Raw genomic sequence first — 24,208 nt, forward strand, 5'->3', positions numbered from 1 at the left:
ACTTAAGCCTCTCATGGTTGGAGATTGGTTCATAATACAAGGATGGACTAGTATATGAGTGTGTTGCTTTGTTATTACCTTTGGGTGAAAATTCCTTAGTTGAGTAGTAAATTTGGAGACCAAATTTTTATTAGTAAGAAGAATGTAAGATATGACAAATAAATAATAATTAAATAATAAGTGTTAATAGAGAAGTAGCCTTATGAATTTTTTAGAAAATTTTTGAGATTTAAACAGAGTTCGTATGACACATTTGAAGGGATGAATCTATTGGGCTAAAAGAAAGTCTATTTAGATAAATTAACCTAAAGTTGAAATCATTTAACCTAAGTTAATTTAATCAAAATCTAAGTATAAACATTACTTACCTAAGCTTCATCTCCTGATTCCCCTCTTTTCCTCTCAATCTGCCGCCAACCTCACGCGTCTCCGTCGATGCCACCGTCCGATCACTGGTGTCATCCATTGAGATAGAGAGACACTTGTCTAGCTGCCCCTCCATTGACTTGTACCATTGACCAGTGCAAGACACAGCTACAACAAGAGTGGTGGCCAAATTCTTGCGACAGGAGCGGTGGTCAAATTCTTCCATGGTGTGCTCATGCCACCATTACTCCGCTGCCTCATTGAGCGTCAATGCCGATGGATCACCACTGCCTCCTCACACTAGAGCGACATCACCCATTCATAGTGTTGAGCCCATCCTGGCAGCATCGAAGTCTCCCTTTGCTTTCAATCGAGGCAACCATTTTGACCTAGCGCCGGCCGCCGACCATTACATCCCTACCTTCGTCCACCAATCATCAGTCACCTTCTGCTTTAAGTCGTAGCCTAGCCTGGATCAATGTTGTTTTCCCTCTTCCTCACTATCGCCGCCTAATCACTGGATTGCTCTACTACTATACCTAATGTAATCACTCAATCCTAGCGGCAAATTTAGGGGTTGGATGTTGGATTGATGACCTTGGGGCATCATATTTATTGGATAGCAACCAAATCTCTATCTTGAGGGCATTTGATCTGTTGGGCAGCAACTTCACAATCCTCAGCCATAATTTCTGGTAGCATATTTTGTCCAGTTATAAATCAATACTTGGGCAATCGGATTTGGGTAAGTCATGGAGGTAATTTTGTGTATGAACTAGATTTAATTTTAGTTGTGCAATGATTAGGGTTGATGTTGGGTTGAACCTAATCTAATTATTTGGATGGATTAGATTAGGGTTAATGAGGGGATACATAAGATTTAATTAAGAAAATTATGAGTAACTACTTGTTTCAGAATAAGATTTAGCTATTTGTAACATATGTAATTAGATAATTACACATGTGAATGCAGGATAGTGATTTGCGACAAGCAGCGTGACATAGGGGTTATTTCTGTTGAGTTATATTGAGGCGGGTACTTCTTTCTTGGCCTCTTTAGTTTATTAAACTTAGTATATGATTATTTTTGTTTGATGGATTAGATTGTTTTACCTTAAATCCACTTGTATTTATCCATGCTTGATACTTACGTGCTTGACCTTAGAGATGATCTAGTTATTTATGTAGGATTGTTACGTGCATGAGAGGGGAGGGGAGGGGGGGGGGGTGAATAACGTGGTTTTAAAAATAGAGTCCTTTTTAAAAACTTAATAAAAAGTGTAGTGGAAAAACTAAATAAAAGTAAAAACACAAGACACGGTCGGTTACTTAGTTTGCAACTTTTAACGACTCCTACTTCAAGGCCCATGATCTCTTGGACCATATTGACGGGCAATCCACTAAAAACCTCTTTCGAAACCACCAAAAGAGGGAATCGAGTACAATAAAAAATTAAGGATAAGTGTAACAATCTACACTTGCCTTTATGTAGTAATTAAGCACTTAATTAAAAACTTTCATTACCCAACACTTGAATATTATCGGATCAAGCTCGGTGTCGGATGACTTCTCAACAGTAGTAGAGCATAGCATAGTCATAGCACAAAGGGAAGATGAAGTCGGAGAAGCCGAAATCTCAAATAATCGTGTATATATGTTCTTTGTTGAAAACTGGTCGAACCTCCATTTTATAGAACATTGGGGGCACCTCCAATGCCACTAGAGGCAACTTCAACCTCAAAACTCATCCCCGAAGAAGTAGCTCCTCGTCCTTAACAAAGCCTGCTACCTTATCCGCTCAATGGCACCCTCATTGAGCTTTGAGGTGCCACCAACACTTCGAGGTGCCTCCCCTCAGCTAGTTCGACACAATAATCTTCCAAAACTCATTTTTTTTACTCTGAACTCAGAATTAAGCTCTATTAGTTGCCACATATGCAAAATTCAAAGATCTACATCTGTCTCTACATCACAGAGTTAGAAAAATACATACATAAATAGTTTATATATATTTATGAGTTAGATCATGTCTTATCTAGATTAGGATCTAGTCTTGGTCTCAACCTAGATTTTCAAAATGGATCTATGTTGGATCGACGCCTATAGTCCCTACTAGAACTTGTCCTTACTGGATCACTCTCCTCCAGTGCTTACCTTACTTATCATTTGTAGTTACTTGACTTGCCTCCTGACCCACCAGGTCTTTTTGCTAGTTTCAGGTCCGTTGACCCAAATGGACTGCAGCCAACTGTCAGGTCATGCAGATCTAGTTGGACTTCCTGCAAGATATTAGGTCACTCCTTGACCTATCTAGACTTCATGCTAGTTTTCAGGTCCTCACACCTAAATGGACTTCAGCCTGTGTTAGGTCAACTAGACCCATCAATTCCTACACACTTGGTAACAAGGTTAGATCACACAACATCTAACGCTAATCCATTTGTCATTCATCAAAACTTAGGTTTGACAATTGGTGCCAACTACACTGATAATTTCATATATAGTCTTGTCTTTGGGTATATATACTCTGTAGTGTATACACATGTAGAGTATGTGTTGGGATATGTCTGATGTGGTGTGTTCTAAAAATATGTTTCGTAAACATGCATAATGGAAGACTTAACGATAAATAAACTAATTTATTACATCACACACACCACATACATGCAAGATACAATCACACGAACAAAATCATAAAACAAAATGAAATTGAATAACAATTATTCTAGGTATACCTTATGGATGACCTGTAACGAGAAGGACATCAACCTTTTGTGACATTATCGAACCTGGCCTCTATCAATATCCCTTCCGAGCTCATCAAGATAACTCCAAGAGAATAAGCTTTGCCTTCGAAAGGTACTAGCGATGAGCGAAGGAGAAGAATCGAGAAGAGAAAGAAAAAGTAAAAGGAAGATCTTCCTTTGGGTGGCTCACGACAACAAGAGGAGACCCTCTTGTTGTGATCGGTGACAAGTGAGAGGGAGAGAGAGGTATTGAGTTTAGATTGTCAAAACCTAATCAAGCCAATAATAAATTGTCTATTAATTCTCTCTTAACCATATCAATATATAGTCCTCTTTAATGAGTTAGATTAGAAAACCTAAATCCAACCCATTATGACTTAACCAAAAATTAGCCCATTAACCCTTTGGTTTGGTTCACAACTAAATCAAGTTGGTTCATGGCTAAACCAAATTGGTTCATGACTAAACCAAATAGGGTCCAACTCTTTCATAAGAGATGTTACCCTTCTGAGCTTCCGTTTCGACAAATATTTTTATATTTGTCTTATGTATAATCTAATCAAATATTTATTTCTTGATCTAAGAATTATGTTCTCTAACTTGTTTTATGTCTTTTAGAGACTCGTAGTGTGTGTGACCTAGGTTTTCGGTTTATCTTGATCATCCATAATTAACTACCTAATTATGGAATGATTACGAGTGACACCTAGTAGTATATTATGATCCCCAATTAACTAGAAATCATAGTTGATCTCAGAACTAATTCTAAACCTTCAACAGCTACAGTGAGTCGTGCCTCGTTCCTTTCACTCATCTTATACCCACTTGGTTCATAACATGGTATATGTGGGTGCCCCCACTAGGCTAATTACATCACACCTAGTCCAAGTAATACTTTCTTGTTTTACGGATTAAAATTACTCGTACATGTATAGAAGAGTCATATTCTTAACAAGTGATGCTTTGGCCACAGACTTTTAAGTAATACTCCTAATGAGTGACCATAGGATATATGTCTCCTCGTAAAGAGTAGTGAATCTTTTGTGAACTATCCAAATACCTTCGAGCACTTCAACTTATACCCAATCATCTCGAATCCACACCTCTGAGGAGATGCTTGTTGAAGATGTCAAAGTATAAGTCTTTATGACCAAAGTGACTTGTATATCTCAAGTCTAAGAAAACTTGCACTCAGTTGCAGTAGAGACTTCACAGACATATGCATATATGTAGAGAATCATATGAAGTCTTACAGCAAATCACTCCAATGACCTAGCTACCATAACTAGCATCCACGTTTAACTCTCGACATCCCAATGTCTCCTGCCAATGAGAAACATCATCTTGGATAAACCAAAGAGTATAACCCATGGTAGTCTTACACAATTGATGATGTCTAAATGCACCAATTCGACGACTAAGGAAATTTCAATACGTTTATAATTGCACATATAGAGATAATCATAAGTTGTGATCTAATAAAAAATTCTCTCATGCTATGAATTGTATTACAGACATTCAATAAATAAGTTTAAGACTATTTAAACATATAATATACACTCAAATAGTGAATCTATATTTATCAAATAAATAGCAAAATCATAAGGTGTACTAGTATAAGTGGGAGATTGTTGGAATGTATAATAAAAGCCTAGCTTTTTGTATAAACATTTACTTAGAAATAAGAATCATATTGGTCAAATATCTACATTTATAAGCTAAGTGTAGTTGTTCAATTAATTTATATTGTAGATAACATAGTGTGTGGTGTCACACACAGAAGATAATGTTATCAATTCCTTATAAATTATAAACAGTATCTCACGACTGAGATGGAAAGGAACAAACCATTGGAATAGTCGTAGTATAATTAGGTATTAGTTTATCTTGACTGATAAATTACACTAGTACATTCTGAGTGCATTGAGCATGACCATTTAAGGTAAGTTCTTTTTATACTGACTTAATAAAAGAATAAGACCTTTGTTATTATGGAAGTGTGTGCTCTTAATCCCAATATAGTAACAATCACGTGTACTTAGTATTTATTTCTTTGACTTATCAAATGGTGAGATTTAGCTCGATAAATCAAGAGACCCGATAAGTTGGGAAATGATATTATTTATAGTGTGTGTTGTTGATTATAGAATAAAATTGTGTCCTAGGAATCTAGGTTGATAATGCCCCCAAGAGGAGCTAATAAGGATTTTCATGTAAACCCTGCAGGTGGACTTAGTCCGACATGACGATAAGGTTGAGTGGTACTACTCTTAGAGCTAGATATTAATTAAGTGAGTTGTCAATAACTCATTTAATTAGTGGACATTCGATATCTTAAACACAGGGAGATTAATACACTCATGATAAGAAGGAGCCCAAAATGTAATTTGGGATTGGTGTGGTAGTTCAATAATAATTCTTTAGTGGTATGAATTATTATTGATAAAATTAAGTTAGGTGTTCGGGGCGAACACGGGAAGCTTAATTTCATCGGGAGACCAAAATCAATTCCTCCTCTCGATCCCTATCGTAGCCTCTTATTTATAAAGTGGTATACCCACCTTCATACCCAACCTAAGGTGGCCGACCAAGCAAGCTTGGAGTCCAAGCTTGGGCCGGCCAAGCCAAAGGTTGAGCCAAGTAAAGGTGGTCGGCCCTAGCTTGGAGCCCAAGCTTGGTTTGGCCAGCCATATAAAAAAATAAAAGGGATTTTATTTAAAATCTTTCCTAATGAGGAAGTCATGGTTTTAAAAGAGAGTTTAAAATTTAAATCTTTTCTTTTATAAGTTTTCTACAAAAGATTAAGAGAAAGATTTGATATCTTTCTTTATTTGTAGTTAAAAGGAAGATTTTTAATTTTTGATAAAACTTTCCTTTTATGTAACCATCCTCATGATTTTAAAAGAGAGTTTTAAAATTAAATCTTTCCTTTTATAGTTTCTACAAAAGATTAAGAAAAGATTTGATATCTTTCCTTATTTGAAGATTGAGAGGAAGATTTTAATTTTAAAGAAAACTTTCCTTTTTGGAAATCATCCACATATTTTAATAGAGAGATTTTAATTTATAAAATTTTCTTTTATAACTAACCATGAAGGGAAAAATTATTAGAGAAATTTTTATTTTAAAATTTCCAGAAACAAATAAGGAAGTTTTAATTTTGTGTTTAAAACTTGCCTTATTTGGAGCAATTGAAGGGGTCGACCATTAGAGGTTTAATAAGGAGTTTTAATTAAATTTTCCTTATTAACCAATGGCAAGGAGAATAAGAAAATTTTAATTATAATTAAATTTTCTTATATGCCAAGACCAAGGAATATAAAAGAGGGGGTAGAGGTGTCTCACCTTACAACATATCTTCTATAGTTTCTCCTCTCTTCCTTGGTGTGTGGCCGACCCTATTCTCTTCTCCTCTTCTATTCTTCTTTAGTGGCCGGTGCATTCCCTTCTTGGAGTTCTTGTGGTGTTCGGTTCTTGTTAGGAGAAGAAGGAGAGAAAGGAGGCTTTGCTCTTGCATTCCTTGGAGCTTGGTTGGTGGCCGAGAATTGCTATCTCTTGGAGAAAGGTGCTTGGACGAAACTTGGAAGAAGGAAGAAGGAAGAAGGAGGCTTGGTGGATTCTCATCTCGGTAGATCGTTTCCCACACAACGTTCGAGATAAGAAGAGGAATACGATAGAAGATCAAGAGGTTGTTGCTTACAAAGAAAGGTATAACTAGTAATTATTTTTCGCATCATACTAGTTTTCTTTGTATAGTTTTTGAAATACTAAACACAAGAGGCATATGATTCTAGGTTTTGAATTTGTGATTCGAGTTTGTGTTTTTCTTTGTTTTTCAAATTTATGATTCGATTGTTCCTTTTGGTTAAGGTAGGGTTATATAAGGAAATTAAATATTAAATTTCTTTAAAAGGCTTTGTCTAAGCGGTGGTGAATGATCCCATACACAAGAAGGCCTAGTGCCTCGCCATACAGTCCTGGAAGCTAATTTTAGAAATTAATATTTAATTGAATTTGTAACATGGGTGGATTTGGATCAATAATGTTAAACATCGTTTGCGATCCAAGTTCAAACCACTAAGAACAAATAAGTTAAATTTGGAATCAATAATGTTAAGTTTCGTTTGCGATTCCTAATTTAATTTCTAAAGAACACAATAGGTTGTTAGTAAAGGTTCAGGACTTGTACAAAATTTTTATACAAGGGAGCCGGTATATTATTCCACATAGCAACCAACAGCTAAATGTTCTATGTAGCCATTCATCTTTAGTACAAATTACATTGCAGATGAACCCTCTTACATCTTTGAGCAAAAGAGAAACTTAGAGACTTCGAACCTTTTGGATCTAGCTTACTCATCAAACAAACTCATAAAGATGATAAACAATATCATAAGCATTCAAATACTCATGCTATTTCTATAGTTCAGGAGTTATAGCGGCTAGCATAATGCAACTTGTAAGTACAGAATCATCCTTATGTTTCTGATAGGACAACAAATGGTCTGCAGTTGCATCAACATCAAGAGTTATGGGAAGAGGCTCATCAAGTATATAAGCTAGCTTCTCAGCTTTGAGAACAATTCTCAAACTTTAAAACCAATTTAAGAAGTTTGGCCCAGTCAGTTTATTTGAGTCCAAAATCGAACGCAAATTAACACAAGTCATAATTAAATAATTAAACTAAACATACAAAAATAAGAATGTATAAGAGTCATAATTTTTATTTATATACAAAATTTACATGTAATAAAATCCCACCTATTTATCAAATTCAAACACCCTTATTTTAAATTTGAGAGATTGTAGGTTTTCTCAAAATGGGTTGATATCCACCGTAGATAAGAACAGCCTTAACTTTGGCCAACAAGTCATTCTTAGCTATAACGGTAGGTAACAAGTTTACTGATTGCATCTCGCTTATATGCAACTATCATATTATGCTAGCAACTAATTGATTTTCATATGAACACCGAGTTGTAACATATTAACAAGTATATATCAAATGCATATTACCCAACTTCACCTCTATCCACATTGATCATGACTTTGACACAATAAATCAACGTTTTAAGTTTAAAACTAACCCGTTAATCATGAAATTGCATCTCTATGATTTGCACATATTTAATTTCAAGTTGAGTTTGACTTTGGCCAACAACTCAAACAAGAACTTAAATTCTGGTTCTTACCATATTAACGAAAGGTGTAAGTTTTAATATTGTGTAAGGGATTTGGCTTCATCTACATCATACAAATATTTTATCTACATTACATTATACACATGACATAAATGATGACATGACATATTGCACGTATGATATAGATGATGACATGACACATCGTTTGTATGACATAGCATGACACATCACACATACGACAATGTCTAATCACATTACACACATGACAAAATCTAATCATGTCATAATTAATGCATCTACATGGCATATAATATGACATGCACATGACATAAATTTATATATGTTATAATCCTATTTTGGAAATAAAAATATGTTATAAATCTAATTTTAATAAATCAAGATTTATCTAATCAAATTAGAAAACCAATTTCTAAATTTAATTAACATATCTCATCTATAATCTTTCTATCAATCAAGAGTTTTTAATTGCTTTTAAAATAAAATTTTAAATTAATTTTTTTTAACAATTTAGAAAATAAATAATTAATATTTCTTAATTTATTACAGAATAATTTAAATTTATATATTTTTTATAATTTTTATTTTTTTTTCTAAATTTAGTATTTCCTAATAATTTAAGAAACTTTTTAAAAATAAAATATTTTAATAAATTTAAAAATTCTAGAAAACACAATTTCTATCATTTAATTCAGAATATCTTAAATTTAAATTTTTAAAGAATTTCAGAATCTTTCCAAATTTAGTATTACCTAACAAATTAGGAAATTTTATAAAAATAGAATATTTCTTAAAATTTTAGAAAATTCTAGAAATGATAATTTCTAAATTAATAGCATATTTATAAATTTAATTTTATAAAACTATTTCAGAAAACTTCCAAAAGTGGAATTTTCTAACAATTTAGGAAATTTTCAAAAATAAAAAATTCTTAATAATTTCAGAAAAATCTCAAAATTAATTATAATACTAATTACAAACCATAATACAATTTTATGATCATGTTAAAGCACAATCGGACTCTGATACCACTATTGGTATATACCTGACGCGGTGTGTGCTAAAAATATATTTCGTAAACATGCACAGTGGAAGATTTAACGATAAATAAACTAATTTATCACATCACACACACCACACACGTGTAAGATTCAATTGTGTGTATAAGATCATAAAATAAAATGAAATTGAATAACAATTATTCTAGGTATACCTTTCGGATGATCTGTAATGAGAAGGGCATCAATGTTTTACGACATTATCGAACCTCATCTCTATCAATATCCACGTCGAGCTCTTCAAGATAACTCTAAGAGAACAAGCTTCGCCTTCAGAAGGTACTATCCACGAGCGAAGGAGAAGGATCAAAAGGAATATCTTCTTCCTTTGGGTGGCTCACGATAACAAGAGGAGACACTCTTGTTGTGGTCAGCGACAAGAGAAAGGGAGAGAGAGAGAGGTATTGAGTTTAGGTTTCCAACCTAATCATGCCAATAATCAATTGTCTATTAATTCTCTCTTAATCATATCAACATATAGTCCTCTTTAATGAGTTGGATTAGAAAATCCAAATCCAACCTATTTTGCCTTAACTAAAAATTAGCCCATTAACCCTTTGATTTGGTTCACAACTAAATCAAGTTGGTTCATGGTTAAACCAAATTTGTTTATGACTAAACTAAATAGGACACAACTCTTTCATAAGAGATGTGACCCATCGACATTTTCATTTCGACAAATATTTCCATATTTGTTTTATGTATGGTGCAACCAAACATTTATCTCTTAATCTGAGAATCCTATTCTCTAACTTATTTTACGTCTTTTAGAGACTCGTAGGGCATGTGACCCAATAGATTCTCAGTTTATCTTGGCCATCCATAATTAACTACCTAATTATGGAACGATCATGAGTGTCACCTAATAGTACATCATGTTATCCAATTAATCAGAAAATCACAATTGATCTCAGAACTAATTCTAAACCCTTTAGTAGCTAACGTGAGTTGTGCCTCGTTTTTTTCACTCGTCTTATATCCACTTGGTTCAGAACATGCTCTATGTGTCTACCCCTACTAGGCTGATTGCATCACACCTAGTCTAAGTAATGCTTCTTCATTCTATGAATTCAAATTACTGGTACATGTGTACAAGAGTCTCATACTCTTAACAAGTGATGCTTTGGCCAAATACTTTAAGTACTAATGAGTGGCCATAGGAATACGTCTCCTCGCAAGGAGCGATGAATCCTCTGTGGGCTATCCTAACACGTTCAAGTACTTTGACTTATACCCAATTATCTCGAATCCACACCTCCAGGAGATGTTTGCTTAATATGTCAAAGTATAAGTCTCCATGACCAAGATGACTTGCACTCAAGCTGCATTAAGAACTTGTACTCAAGCTACAGTAAAAACTTCATAGACATATCCATATATACAGAGAACCATATAAAGTCTTACAGCAGGTCACTCTAATTAACTAGTTACCATAGCTAGTATTCACATTTAACTCCTGACATCCCAATGTCTCCAACTAGTGAGAAACAGCTGCTTGGCTTAACCAAGAAGTATAGCCCACGCTTGTCTTACAGAATTAATGATATCCGAATGCACCAATTTAATTTCTAGGGAAATTTTAATATGTTTATAATTGTACATGTAGAGATAATCATAAGTTATGATACAATCACAAATTTTCTCATGCTATAAATTATATTATAGATATTCAGTAAATGAGTTTAAGACTATTTAAATATATACTATATACTCAAATAGTGAATCTATATTTATCAAATAAATAATAAAATCATAAGGTAGTTCCTTAGGATATTTCTCAAAATCTAACAGTATGTACTGTAGGGGATATCTTGTTGACTGAATTAACATGCTGATTATGCATATGATGTTGAGTGTATACATATTTGATATGTACTATAGGAGTTACCATGTTGACTATCCATTTGTATGTTGCATGTGCATGTGTCTGGTGTGTACTATTAGAGGAATCGTGTTAATTATACCTATATTATGTGTGCACACGTGTTTGGTGTGTACTATTATAGGAATCATGTCGATTATACCAATGTTGGGTTAGAACATGTGTTTGGTATGATTATTGGAGGTATCATTATGATTATACCTATGTTGTAGTGTGCATGCATCTCTGGTTGTGCTAAAGGTGTTGCTACTCATTGTATTTATTATTTAGTAGACACCTGTTTGGCCTATCCATACATATAGATATATGTGATTGATGGATCATGTACTGAATAAATGATAAATCTAGTTAGCCTCATTGACTAGCCCTAGGGGTGACCAGCCCGACCCCACGAAATTTTCCCACCTGCCACCGGGTAAATTGGGAAGCGCATGCGGCGAGCAGCCCAGAAGCCCAATATCCATTAGTTGCACATCCTATTTGGAGAAAAAATTCTTGCAAATATGTCATAGTTGGGGATCAAACCACGAGTACCTGGATGACAACATGGATGTCCTACTGCGACACCATAGTCCTGGGGGTGATGGATCATATACTGGAGGTACTTATGTTGGTGGTGTTGTTACATTGATAATGACTGCATCAGTATTATGATTATTTACATCATTTTCATCATTACACTATATACTGGCAACCATTGCTCCCTTGTGGTATGAGCTAATAGTCAGTCATTTTTAGTTGCTTATTCAGCCACTCAGGAGGAGTGGCAGTTGTAGGATCGATGCGCTAGAGGGGGTAAATAGCGCTTGTGCATTTTTTATATTTTTCAAAAAATAATCAATCAAAATAAACGCAGTGGAAAGAAAGAGACATAAAACAAACAATCGCTAACAAGGTTGTTTTACTTAGTTTAGAGCATGTGACGACACCCACTCCAAGACCCACGATTGATGATCATTTTCATTGGATAATCACTAATCAATTGGAAGTTATAGATTAAATTTGAATTTAAGTACAAGCAACTGAAATGTAAAGTAATACTGACATCTTAGGAGTTGGTTTTGAGCATAGTCGTCATCAAAACAATGTTTGGGTGTCATAGAGTCGTTTATGGAGCAGCGTGCAATAACGAATGTTATTCAATTTGATGTGTTCTACTCTTTGGCCGAATACTGCTTTTATAAGCTATTGAGATCACCTCCAACTACCTCTAAGGGTCCTCCAGCTGTATAGTTTATCATGTTCGCCTCAGTCACAATAAACAACACATTCTATGAAGTTTATCCCTCTGAAAGCACCTTCCAAGAGCTCTAAGGCGCATCTAATACTCCAGGGCACCTTCCATGTGCTCCAGGGCACCTCCCTGCAGTGAAAACCTTGTCCCCAAGGTTTATCTGAGCAAGGGAGCCTCCCATTCCATCTAGGGTGCCTTCAAGTAGGTCTGAGACACCTCCAGTAAGCTCTGAAGAACCTCGGTCATTGTTCACTCAAGGCTAACTTACATTTTTTAGCTCTTGCAAAATATATTAGTCCAAAGATAAAAGGATACCCTATAAAAAAAGTTAGTATAATAAAATATAATTAATTTAACAGTCTCTAGATTATCCGATCCTGACTTTGAGTTTCATTGAAACTCTAGGTCGAACAGACACATATTGTTCCCTCTACAGGGAATGTGTCATCACCTACTCCTCTTAGGAGAGATTACCTTTTGCCAAACTGGTCCTCCAGACCTTCTGGGCTTTTGCTCAACATCCGAGACCATAGGACTTTCTGTTAGATGTCGGATCCCTGACCTGTCCAGTCTTTCGCCTTGTGTCTGTAACCACTAGGACTTCGACCTAGTGTCTGCAACCTTAGTATTTTCCTCGATGTTCTCGACCTGCCAAGATTTTGCCCAGTCCCACAGATCAGGACTTCATTGCCTAGTCACAACTAAGACTTTCCACCTATTTACTATCCACTAGGATTTCTTTGCCTAGCCTCAACTTGGACTTTCACTTTGCCTAAAATCACTTAGGACTTTTCTACATACTCAGTTAAACTTGTTAGATCATAATACAGCTTAACTTTGAACTTTTGTCAAATATCAAAATACAAATTTGATTAGCTGGTACTTCTAGCACCATCAATAGCTTAGAGTGAAGCTTGTCTTGTTGTGCCACCTGACCACTCAGGGGTAGTGATATCTAATGTTGTGAGCAGTCAGGGATCCCATCACTACGTAGTGAGGTAGCTACTTAGCGAATTGTCCGCCTTAGCCACTCAAGGGTAATGGTATATAGAGGGTAGTACAATTGTTATTATCTCGACCCCTCGGCCACACTGGGATTGTGGTAGCTGGAGGGACGGGCGAGAGTGACCATGTGCATACATGTTCATACGCATATGATGCACCGTGCATACATATTTAGTAGATACTAACTAGATGTGATTGTGATATGTTTCACTTGCTTGAGATATGATTGATGCATATGGTTGTCATGATTCATACATGTGCATTTATTATAGATGTATATACTGTTGTTATATATTGCTCAAGTGCTTCGATCATATTTGTAGCTGATTCCTAGTGAGTTTATGATACATTATACTGTGTGTGTTAGACTGGTACTAGTATGTACATTTATTATATCGGTTATGGTTATATGCATTGATTATATTATATATTATCATATTCTTATTTACCTACTGAGATTGTATACTTTGTCTCCATGTTTTATATTAACCATGCACTGTTTATGTTTATTACTTGCTGAGTCACCCAGACTCACCACCACTTGTATTGTTTTCTTTTCACTAGGAAACAAGTAGAGGATTTATGAAGTCACCTAGAGATCCTGTCCATCAGTCTCATGCCACATTTAGCATTTTCTTCCGTTATTATTTTCACTCACTTTATTGGTTTTGGATTTGTACATGTAATATGTATCTTCTATATGAATTTTTGAACTTCTAGCGTCCTTTTATTTTGGTTATATACTTGTTGTGTTTAAGTTGTGTCGGCACGTAATTTGTCATTTTGAATATAATTGTGCGGGTTTCATATATTTTTTGTTGTGTTCTTGTTACAACTGTGTGAGTTATTTATTATTTTACTTTTTATTCCAACCATATGAGTTGTATATATAATGTGGTTATTGATATAGCCATGTGGGCTATATATTAAACTATATGATTTTATTTTATTTCTAGTAATGTGAACTGTAAATTATTATAGTTATACAACTATGAGATTATTTACGTTTTATTTATTACTCGTATAAGAAAGATGCTGTCTATTTTGTCTATTTTTCAGATAGGTACTCTTGCCGGGCGTGACATATTGATTCGTTTATAAAGGTTGTCACTCACTTGCTTAGCACCCTTTCCCTTGAGTATTTTCCTTATTTAAAAATGAAATTCATAAAGCAAATAAGGAAATAAACAAAAAGCAAATATTAAAATAAAAATACTAAATAAAAAACATGCTAATCTTAATAGATTATAATCAGCTATTTGTTACCAAAATAAAAATATTATCAAATAATAAAAATCAAATCTCTATTTATTGCGCATTCATAAATTTTAAATATTTTTACATGTGTAACCTTGAATATGCTTTTTAATTTATTTCATTTTATAACCCATTTGAAATTTATTCTCTTCAAAATTATTTTCTTTCTTATAATATATTTTTATCTACATTATTCTTTATCTTGCATTAGAATATCCCTTTTAGCTTTAGTACTCAACCTTCCATAAATCTCTCTCAACATCTCATCTAAAGTCCATAACCATCCATAGTTATTTATTTATTTATTTTTATGGATTACATCAAATTAAATTCAATTTATTTATCGAGATGATCTGAAAAGATAATCTCATACTAATTTCTATCAAATATTGAGTGCAGACTGTAGAATGGCTGAGTGCAAAATAATTGAGTGTAGCGACTGAGTGTAGAATGGTCGAATGGTTGAGTGTTGAGTTCGAGTGTAGAGTCCAACTGTCGAGTGCATACTGTCGAGTACAGACTGTCGAGTGCCAAGTGCTACGTATAGACTGCCGAGTACAGAGTTCGACTACCAAGTGTCGAGTGCAGACTGCCGTGTGTAGAGTCCGACTATCGACTGTCAAGTGTAGACTGTCGAGTGCAGACTTATGATGGACGCAGTTTCCTTGAAATAGATTCATACCACCTTCGCCTGTGCTTCGAGGTTTTCTCGGGTTGTTTGTTTTCCAAGATACAACAGTTAACTGTGATACGCACCAAACACTGATGGTCAAGACAAACTGAGAGGTACTCAACTACTATCACGAGTACATCGCTGTGCAAAAGATGCATGATAGAGAAGAGTGAGGGGGAATGTAGGTGGAGAGTTTTTTTTTTGCCAGGGAGATGGGTGAATTAGTGTAAACAATTTAGAAGATATAATTGGAGGACATGTATGGTTAGATGTCATTTGTATACTTGATAAAATTTGGCATATCTTAACCAAACCCTTTGCATGGGCTCGTCGTGTATTTGTATGGTCTAGAGAGGCTTACTTGTCTATAGTTTAGGTACTTTATTTATCTTTGGTTTCGACTTTTAGAACATGTCTGTGTCAAATAGCAATCATTCGAATCACTTCTTTTTTACATTATACTATTTAAGAAACCTAAGCACTCGACCGTTCAACATATAGCGCGCGCAGATCATACTCGCACATGAGTTAATTTAGTTCAATACAATTTGGGTCCTAAATTTGCACCTCCTGTGCACCCACATATAAGAAAGACTCTCCTCATATATTAATTCATATCATAAATACATATGAATCAATATAAATCAACCAATATTACTTAAAACTCTCAATTTAAAATTAAGATCTCATTCACAATAGAATTTCTTTCCTCTTTCTTTCCCTCACTTTTTGATTCACAGTTGTAACACCTTTTGACAATGCTCAGCCACTCGAGTACTCTTCTTAGCATTTCTAGTGTTGGTCTCTCTGAGTACCCCCTAGCATTTTGACTCGACACTTTCTGATATGAAAATGATTCGCTCAACTCTATATCCAAAGCAACACATTCAGATCGTCCCTTCGAAAAGCAAGGATCTCTATCCAACCCTACATGACAAATCTAATCCACCAAAGAACCACATATCATAGTAGGTCATAACAAGGCATAGCTTCCGCAAAGACCAAATTTAGGCTTGTATACAACAAAAGAGGGCGCATGCCTCGCCATAACGAGTTGCCAAGAGATCAAAACACACTTAATCAAACTCCCTCACCCGGCTACATTTCGAAGAGTTTGTGTTGGCATAGTCTAGCACTCTTCCAACCTCATTCTTTCAAACTACACAATTGAAGTTCAACTTAAGCATCACTAGGGCACTTCAGTACTGATACGGAGTAGCAAAGCCTAAAGTTTTGAGACTGTTTTTATTGATAATCATGAGTAGATAAATTTTAAAAAGGTATAATTTTTAACTTAAATTAAATCATCAAATATATAATATATTAAATCAAAAATCATTCAAAATCTATAATTAATTATTTAGTGTAACCTATAACAACCGACTTTTAGATCTAGTTTGATTTTTTTTACGGTTACAAACAATTTTTGTCATTATTTGAAGTTATTTTTATCTTTTATATCCTTTGAATTTTTTTTTTGGACTATTTAAATTATTTGTGTAGTTGATTTAGACAAATATTGGACGCATCTAGGTGAATTTTGGTCGCATCAACAATTATTATTATAAAAAACCTTATTAAACTATCTTGATTATGTTGCATAAATTGATTAGGTCACTCACTGCCTCTATGGCCCCCCTTTCCCTTGAGCATTTTCCTCCACAGGCAGAGTGGCTGATGTCTTGAGGGCCTTGCTCTTTTCGTCCTCGCCATCTTCTGTATCCTTGACGGCGAGCATCACCAGCAAAGCCAGCAGCGGATAGCTCGCCGTGGTGAGAGACCAGTTCACTATCAATTGGGGAAGAAGACGAGTCCCGCGCGTGTCCACTTGCCAGGCCACCGCCGCCCCCGCACTCTGCACTCCCTTGTAAAATCCACTAAACCTGTAGCCATGGCAGAATTAAGATCGAACAGTTTCATTTAGGCATATCGTCGAACAGTTCACCTGCTGAGCGTCTGGGAGTCGTCGGCCAACGCGCCGATCACCCAATAGCACAAGCTCTGGAACATGGCGTCTAATAGGCCGTAGCTGACGTAGAGGACGAAGGGACCAGCGAACTTGGCGCCGGAGTCCTTGAAGTCGAGTTTGTCGGCCCACACGCCGTCGGGGTACCGCAGCTGGTTAGCGAGGCCGCCGGCCCAGGTGGCGGTCCCGAGCACGGCGACCGTGGTGATGCCGACGAACCCCCGGGTTCGCCGGCTGTTGAAGCTGAAGTCGAGGACGTAACCGATGGTGATGGATCCGATCATCTGCGCGCCCCAGTAGAAGACGTTGTTCAGTCCCTTGGTGCGCAGGGTGAAGAGGAGGCCGTTGACGTTGTTGAACTGGTAGCTGTAGAAGAAGTTGCTGGCCCAGGCGGCCGGCACGATAAGCAGCATCCGCCAGTCGGCGAAGAGTTTGAGAATCTCGACCGACTCGGTGCGCACGCTGGAATAGGCGATGTCGGAAGCGCGGCTGCCGTCGTCGCGGACGACGCGGGAGGGGGGAAGGATGGCGAGGGAGAGGACGGCGCCGGCGGCCATGAAGAACATAAAGGCGATATAGGTGCCGTCGTTGACGGAGGCCGCATCGGTGCGGTGGTAATTGAGAACGAAGGGGATGAGGCCGCCGATGACGCCGCCCATATTGAAGACGGTCCAGAAAAAGGAGATATAGGTCCCTTTCCGCCTCGCCGGCGGGTAGGAAGTCATGATGGCGCCCTGGCCGGCCCAGAGGAGGCCGGCGCCGATTCCGAGCACGGCGCCGGCGATGATGGCGAAAAGCTGGTGGTGGTAGTGGTTGTAGTAGAGGAAGGAGCCGGCGTAGAGGACGTAGGTGGAGCAGCCGGCGAGGAGGGTGAGACGGGGGCCGAGGAGGTTGTAGATACCGCCGCCAAGGATGCCGAAGACGGCGAAGGTGGTGTAGAGGGCGGTGTTGGCGTTGTTGGCGGCTGTGTGGTCGACCTGGCCACCGCCGCCCATGCCGGAGAGCGCGTTGAACATCCCCGGACAGCAGAAGCACACGATCCCTATGAGCCCCACCTGAACTAGCGGCGAGTTATAGCGGAATGGCGAGCGGCTGGCCGCCGCCACCGCCGCCGCCGTGCTCGGGCGCTGCTCCGATCCCATGATTCCTTCGGATCTGGAAAGTCGATTTGGGGGAATCCGATGGCGACGTGAAACAAATCGACGAGGATTTAGGGATGGATGCGGGCTGGAGATATCGGATCTTCTTATAATCCGATAAGCAGCGGCGTGCATTTATATTGTTTTTTTTTTCGATATTAAAATAGGATTAATTTGCATTTATATTGGTTTTTTTACAAAACTAGTACCTCGAGCCAGTGCGTGAAGCGACTTCCAACTGTCTTTTATCCAGCTAATTTCGGTGTTGACTTGTTGATGAAACATGAATTTTCATAATTAATAAATTAAATAAGAAATAGTCCTCGTAAATTAATATCTCAAGTAAAAAAATAATAATATTTAAAATTAATCAAAAATGATCATGAACATATACTCGTATAACACAAACTAAATTTATAGACATGAATTCATGAACGTTAATTTCATGCAATGATTAAGTAAAAATAGTTGATTGAGAAATCAAATTTTTTGAGATTTATGTACAAATTAATTGATTGATTATTTATTTATTTATTTCCATATGCGGCAGCATTGATTGATTAAGTAATTAATCAATTATCGATAACATAGGCAACAATCTAAATTGAATAATTAATTAATTAATTAAGGGATACCTACTTTCTGAAGAAACCTTCCTTTCACACTTTAAGTCTCTATCTGGGAGGATCAAAATAAAAATGTATGAAAATTTTTCACTAGTTACTTTGTAAAACTGGATAAATTTTTTCACCTGTTTATTATTTTTATTTTATTTTATCAAATTGGTTGACGAAATTATGAATTCGATCAATTTCTTATTATTTTTTTATTCGTTCAAATCAGCCGGAAATAATTCTCTCCCCCAACTCGTCCTGACCCAACGGAGTCCACACGGGGTGATGGTGACCATGTGGCTCGTTGCCTTGCGTGAGGAGGTGACCCCGTTTGTCTGTAGTAGGTGGCGTCGCTAGTGCAAGATCACCTCGCGTGGCTTCAGTCGGCGGCGCCATGAGCGAGAGGTCGCCTCACAAGCGCGAGGTCGCCGAGGTGGCCTCAGCGCGCTAGGCAGGGCACCATTGTGCTAGGCCGTCGGCCCTGGCGAGCACGTGATTTTTTGTTTTTTTTTTCTTCGGTTTCCGATATCTCAGATTCTTTTCTTTCTCTTACCTTTTATTTTTTTTTTCTACCATCAATTATCTTTTTTCCCGTTTCTATCTTTCAAAGTAAAAGAGCAGAAATTAGGTGCCCTTTCAATTTTCATCTTATTTTTATAATTGATACGATTTTTTTCAGAAAAATATCGAAGTACATCCTATCTTTTTTTATTATTATTAAAATATCTTTATTTCAATATTATTACAATAATTATTAAAATTATTTTAATTAGTGAAAATTACTTCCATATTAAACTATTTTTTATTACCTTAATTAAAATTATTTAATATTGATCAAAACTATTTTAATTTAATCAAAATAACTTCACAAATAGTTGTTATAAGAGCTATGAATATAATTACTACAATACAGAGCAAGTTAGTTGTTTTAAATTATAACAATTTACGATCATAATTATTATAGTATGCCCTTTTTTTAATAAAAAAAATATGATAAAGAACCTTTTTGATATATTTTCTTTTCAAAATAAAGTGTTACGATAATAAAAATAAAAAACACTTTTTTCCCATTTAAGAATGTAATGAACATAAAATGAAAAAACAAGTTAAAATAAAGAAAAATAAAATTATCTATGGAAATACGGTGTGAAGATCAAATTGATTTCAGACCAATTAAAATGGTCAATGCTTTTCTTTTTTCTTTTAAAAAAAAATCCTAAATCATGCATGTAATTTCCAATTTATCAAATGATACCTTTTTTATTCTAATAAAAGTAAAAATTAATTTTTTTATTTAAATCAAACCAAATTTAATTAAAGCAAAATAAATAAAAATAAAATAAAAACTTAATTATTTTATGTCTCATTAAAAAATTATTGATAACTCTAAAAATCTTAATTTATATTTAATTATTTTTTTTTAAAAAAAATTAACAATATTAGAACCTTACGAGGTAGAAGGGGAGTTGAATCATTCAAATTACTTCGTCGTTGAAATTGAGCAGCGGAAACCCTTATAGTGACACAAGGACCATACTAACTCAGATGATTTTATTTGGGAGAAAATTATGATTTTGGTCTTGTAATTTATATTTTTTTTTCAATTCGTCATGGTAAGAGTTAATTTATACTTTTAGTCCCGTAACTTGTAATATTTTTCAATTTTAATCCTTTTTCCTAAAATTTAAATTTTTAACTAGTAATTGTTTAGTTGGCGGTCATTAGTTGCTTACGTGGAAAAAAAATATACTGAGAAAAATTAAACCGCCCCTTCTCCTTGACCAGTCAGCATTTCACATGAAGAAAATGCCGAACGAAAACGCTCATCCTCCTACGCCGATCTCCATTCTCCCTTCTCCCTTCTCCCTTCTCCCTTCTCCTCCTCTTAATCGCCCTTCCAACCCCTCCCCCGACGCCGCCTCCCCACCGACCCCCGCAAGCTCCAGCGTCGATCGAGCTCTCCTCCCCTACTTCTGACATTCTCCCTTCTCCTCTCAATCGCCCTTCCCCCCGACGCCACCCCTGCTTCTGCCATTCTCCCTTCTCCTCCTCTCAATCGCCCTTCCCCCGACGTTACCTCCCCACCGACCGTGTTCTAGCGTCGATCATGCTCTCCTTCCCTGTCTCTGCCTTCTTCCTTCTCCTCCTAATGAAAGGCCCTTTTCTTCCACCTGCCCGTCGATGTCCCGACCTTCTGCCGCTACCGCCTGCCCACCGACGCTCGCAAGCTCCACTCCAGCGCCAACTTCGGTTGCTGCGGGGTCAGCCTTCGTGCGACTCCCACATGTTCAAGGGAAAGACTGAGAGAATTGACATGGAATAGAGGAGATTTAGGTTGGTGGACTGAAGGATGGAAGCCAATAAAGAGTACAGAAGCAGAGGAGGGGCAAGAGGAGAACAGACAACAGATATGCTCTATTTTTGGTTATCACTGCTGTGTGCGTGTCTTAATTCTACAACGTTCTTGAAACTAAACTATTCGGTATTGTGTCGTGCTATGTTGATATGAAATAAAGAACGTGCATTTCTATTCTATTTTATTGTTGTATCTATCATCTGAGCGAAAGAATGGCTAGCTTTTCGATATCTGATTTAATTTGACACCGACAGAAATAAGCTCGAAAAAAAAAAATTGAAGCAGGCTGCCAAATATAATTAATTTCTTACTGATAAGACATATGTGCTATTTTTACAGTGGGATGACCATTTTAAAATCGTTAATCGTTAATCGTTTCTGTAATTCATGTACTGTGTGAAATAACTATAACTGAATACTTATCGCTGTAATAGCTATGAGGAGGCAATATAGCATATATGTGTGAATTACAACTAGTACTTCCGACAATCCAAATGAACAATCCAAACTTTTGAGACAATATAGTTATAGTTATTGCAGCGATACAGCAGATAAAAGGCAATATAGTTATTTCAGTTATAGTACATGAATAATTATTCACAATATAGCTATTCATAAATAAAACTAAAATATTATCACTGCAATAACTAAAACTGAAATATTATTCACAATATAGTTATAGTACAGCAGATAAACTTTTGAGACAATATAGTTATTCACAAATAACTATAACTGAAGAGTTGTCGTTGCAATTACAACAGATAAAAGGCAATATAGTTATTTCACACATAGCAGATAAAGGCAATATAGTTATTTCCACCTAACATAATGAACAAATAGCAAATAAAAAGGGATGAAACAAACATATACACAAAAATCACATAGATACAGAAGGGATGAAACAAACAGAAATACACAAATCATATCATTGAAGAATACAAGAGAGAAATCATAATTCATATACTAAACAAAATAACTATAACTGAAACAATGTTTCATAATTCATGTACTAAACAAAATAACTATAACTGAAACAATGTTTCATAATTCATGTACTAAACAAAATTTTGCCAAAAAAAAACCAAAAAGTTCACACTTCATTCTTCTTCACTTATGAGGATCCTTTCTTTTATTCTTTTTAGCTCCCAATCCACATTCATTTTCAGATACCGAAGTATTTATGTCGGACATTATCATGAATTCCTACCCTCCTTCTTGTACAATTGACTTGCATGGTTCAACACTTTGTATGTATGCTCTTCCAAAAAATGATGTAGGTGCCCTTACATTGGCCATATTTGAGGGAATTGGACACTGTTTAAACTGCTCATACATGGATAAGGGAGCTGTAGACCTCGATGGGGGCATTGGTGTAGTTTGTTGAGATATATTGCTGTCTTTCCCCTGTGACAAGTGAATTTTTTAGATAAAATATTTCTATAGAAAAATACACTACTAAACACAAAATAAAACATTAGCATACACTACTATTGCCATGATAGATATTTGATTTTTTTTAAAACATTTTCTCCAATGGTATTGACATCAAACCTCGCATTCCTCCTTACCTGAAACAACATTAGTAAGAAAAATAATAATTGATAAATTACTATAGAAAAATTATCATAGAAAAATTACTATAGAAACACATACCTGTAACTTTGATGGTGGTTGACTTATGAGCTCTTCAGTCAACTGACTTAAAGGGTGTTCTTGTGACTGTTCGATTTGTTTGGATTCCGCTGGCCTTACTAGTTCAGTTCGAGTACAACCTTTTTTATTGTGATCCTTAACATCACAAATGCTACATGTCACTGTTCGTTGCTGCCTCCTCATTTCATGATCATTTTTTACTGTCTTTATTTTGCTTTTTCGTTTTGTCTTTATTGTTTCAGCTTTATCTCTTTCCATTCTTCTTGCTCGTTTAGGCCTTCCCACAGGTCTCCCAAAGTTTGGTGGAAGTACTGGAATAACTCCTATTGGTTTCCATTCACTCCTACCATTTAGTGGCATAACTATAAGAGAATAGACTTGTTTGTATGTGGCTAAACTATAGCATTTATGCACGTAATTGAAATAATCCAATCGTTGAGCTAAAATAGCAGATAAAATATGGTTGCATGTAATTCCACTCAAATCCCATTTCCTACAACCACATGTCCACTCTTTTAGGTCTACACTATACTTACTGCCATCATAGCATGAAACTTGGTAATGAAAGTTATCTGCTTTAATTGGTATGCAATCCTCGGTCTTTGTCAAATTCTTCTCGATTAGTTTTCTTATTCGAGGACAAAACAATCCTTCCCACTTTTCTTCGGCCCTATCCTTGTTAACTTGCATTCTCATCATGAAGTATTCAACAAGCCATTCAAGCATTGACAATATAACCTTCTCCCTTGCATCCAAAATACTGCTATTAAAAGATTCACAACAATTATTCAATAAAAAGTCACATATAGAGTTGGTTGTGAAATGTGATCTACTCCAATGCATTGGGCTTGTCATTGAACCAATCAGCAGCGCTTGAATCGATATCCCTCATTTTTGTTATTTTTTTCTTGAATTCATTCACTGTTGTAGCTGTGCCACATTTCCACAATGCATTTTTAAATGCTTCACCTCTAAACCTAGCCGTTTTAAAATTCCCATGCAAGTGCCTAAGACAAAACCTGTGGTTAGTGTTGGTACAATATCCCTTAGGTCAAGGTTGACTGGTTTGACCAAGCTTGAGTCTTGGTCATAGTTTCAA

General features: G+C 36.0%; 1 protein-coding gene across 1 annotated transcript; it reads right to left on the reverse strand.

Annotated features, from left to right (window-relative positions):
• Positions 1 to 16,915: 16,915 nt before the first annotated feature.
• Positions 16,916 to 18,581, reverse strand: LOC122025605 (UNC93-like protein 1). Its single transcript, XM_042584440.1, has 2 exons — positions 17,327 to 18,581; positions 16,916 to 17,264 (listed from the first exon to the last, which is right to left on the reverse strand). Exons 1-2 carry the CDS (start codon positions 18,487 to 18,489, stop codon positions 17,009 to 17,011), a joined length of 1,419 nt encoding a protein of 472 aa, XP_042440374.1. The 5' UTR covers positions 18,490 to 18,581; the 3' UTR covers positions 16,916 to 17,008.
• Between the last annotated feature and the right edge of the window lie 5,627 nt (positions 18,582 to 24,208).

Source organism: Zingiber officinale, chromosome 9B (genome assembly GCF_018446385.1).
Source record: "Zingiber officinale cultivar Zhangliang chromosome 9B, Zo_v1.1, whole genome shotgun sequence".
Lineage (NCBI taxonomy): Eukaryota > Viridiplantae > Streptophyta > Magnoliopsida > Zingiberales > Zingiberaceae > Zingiber > Zingiber officinale.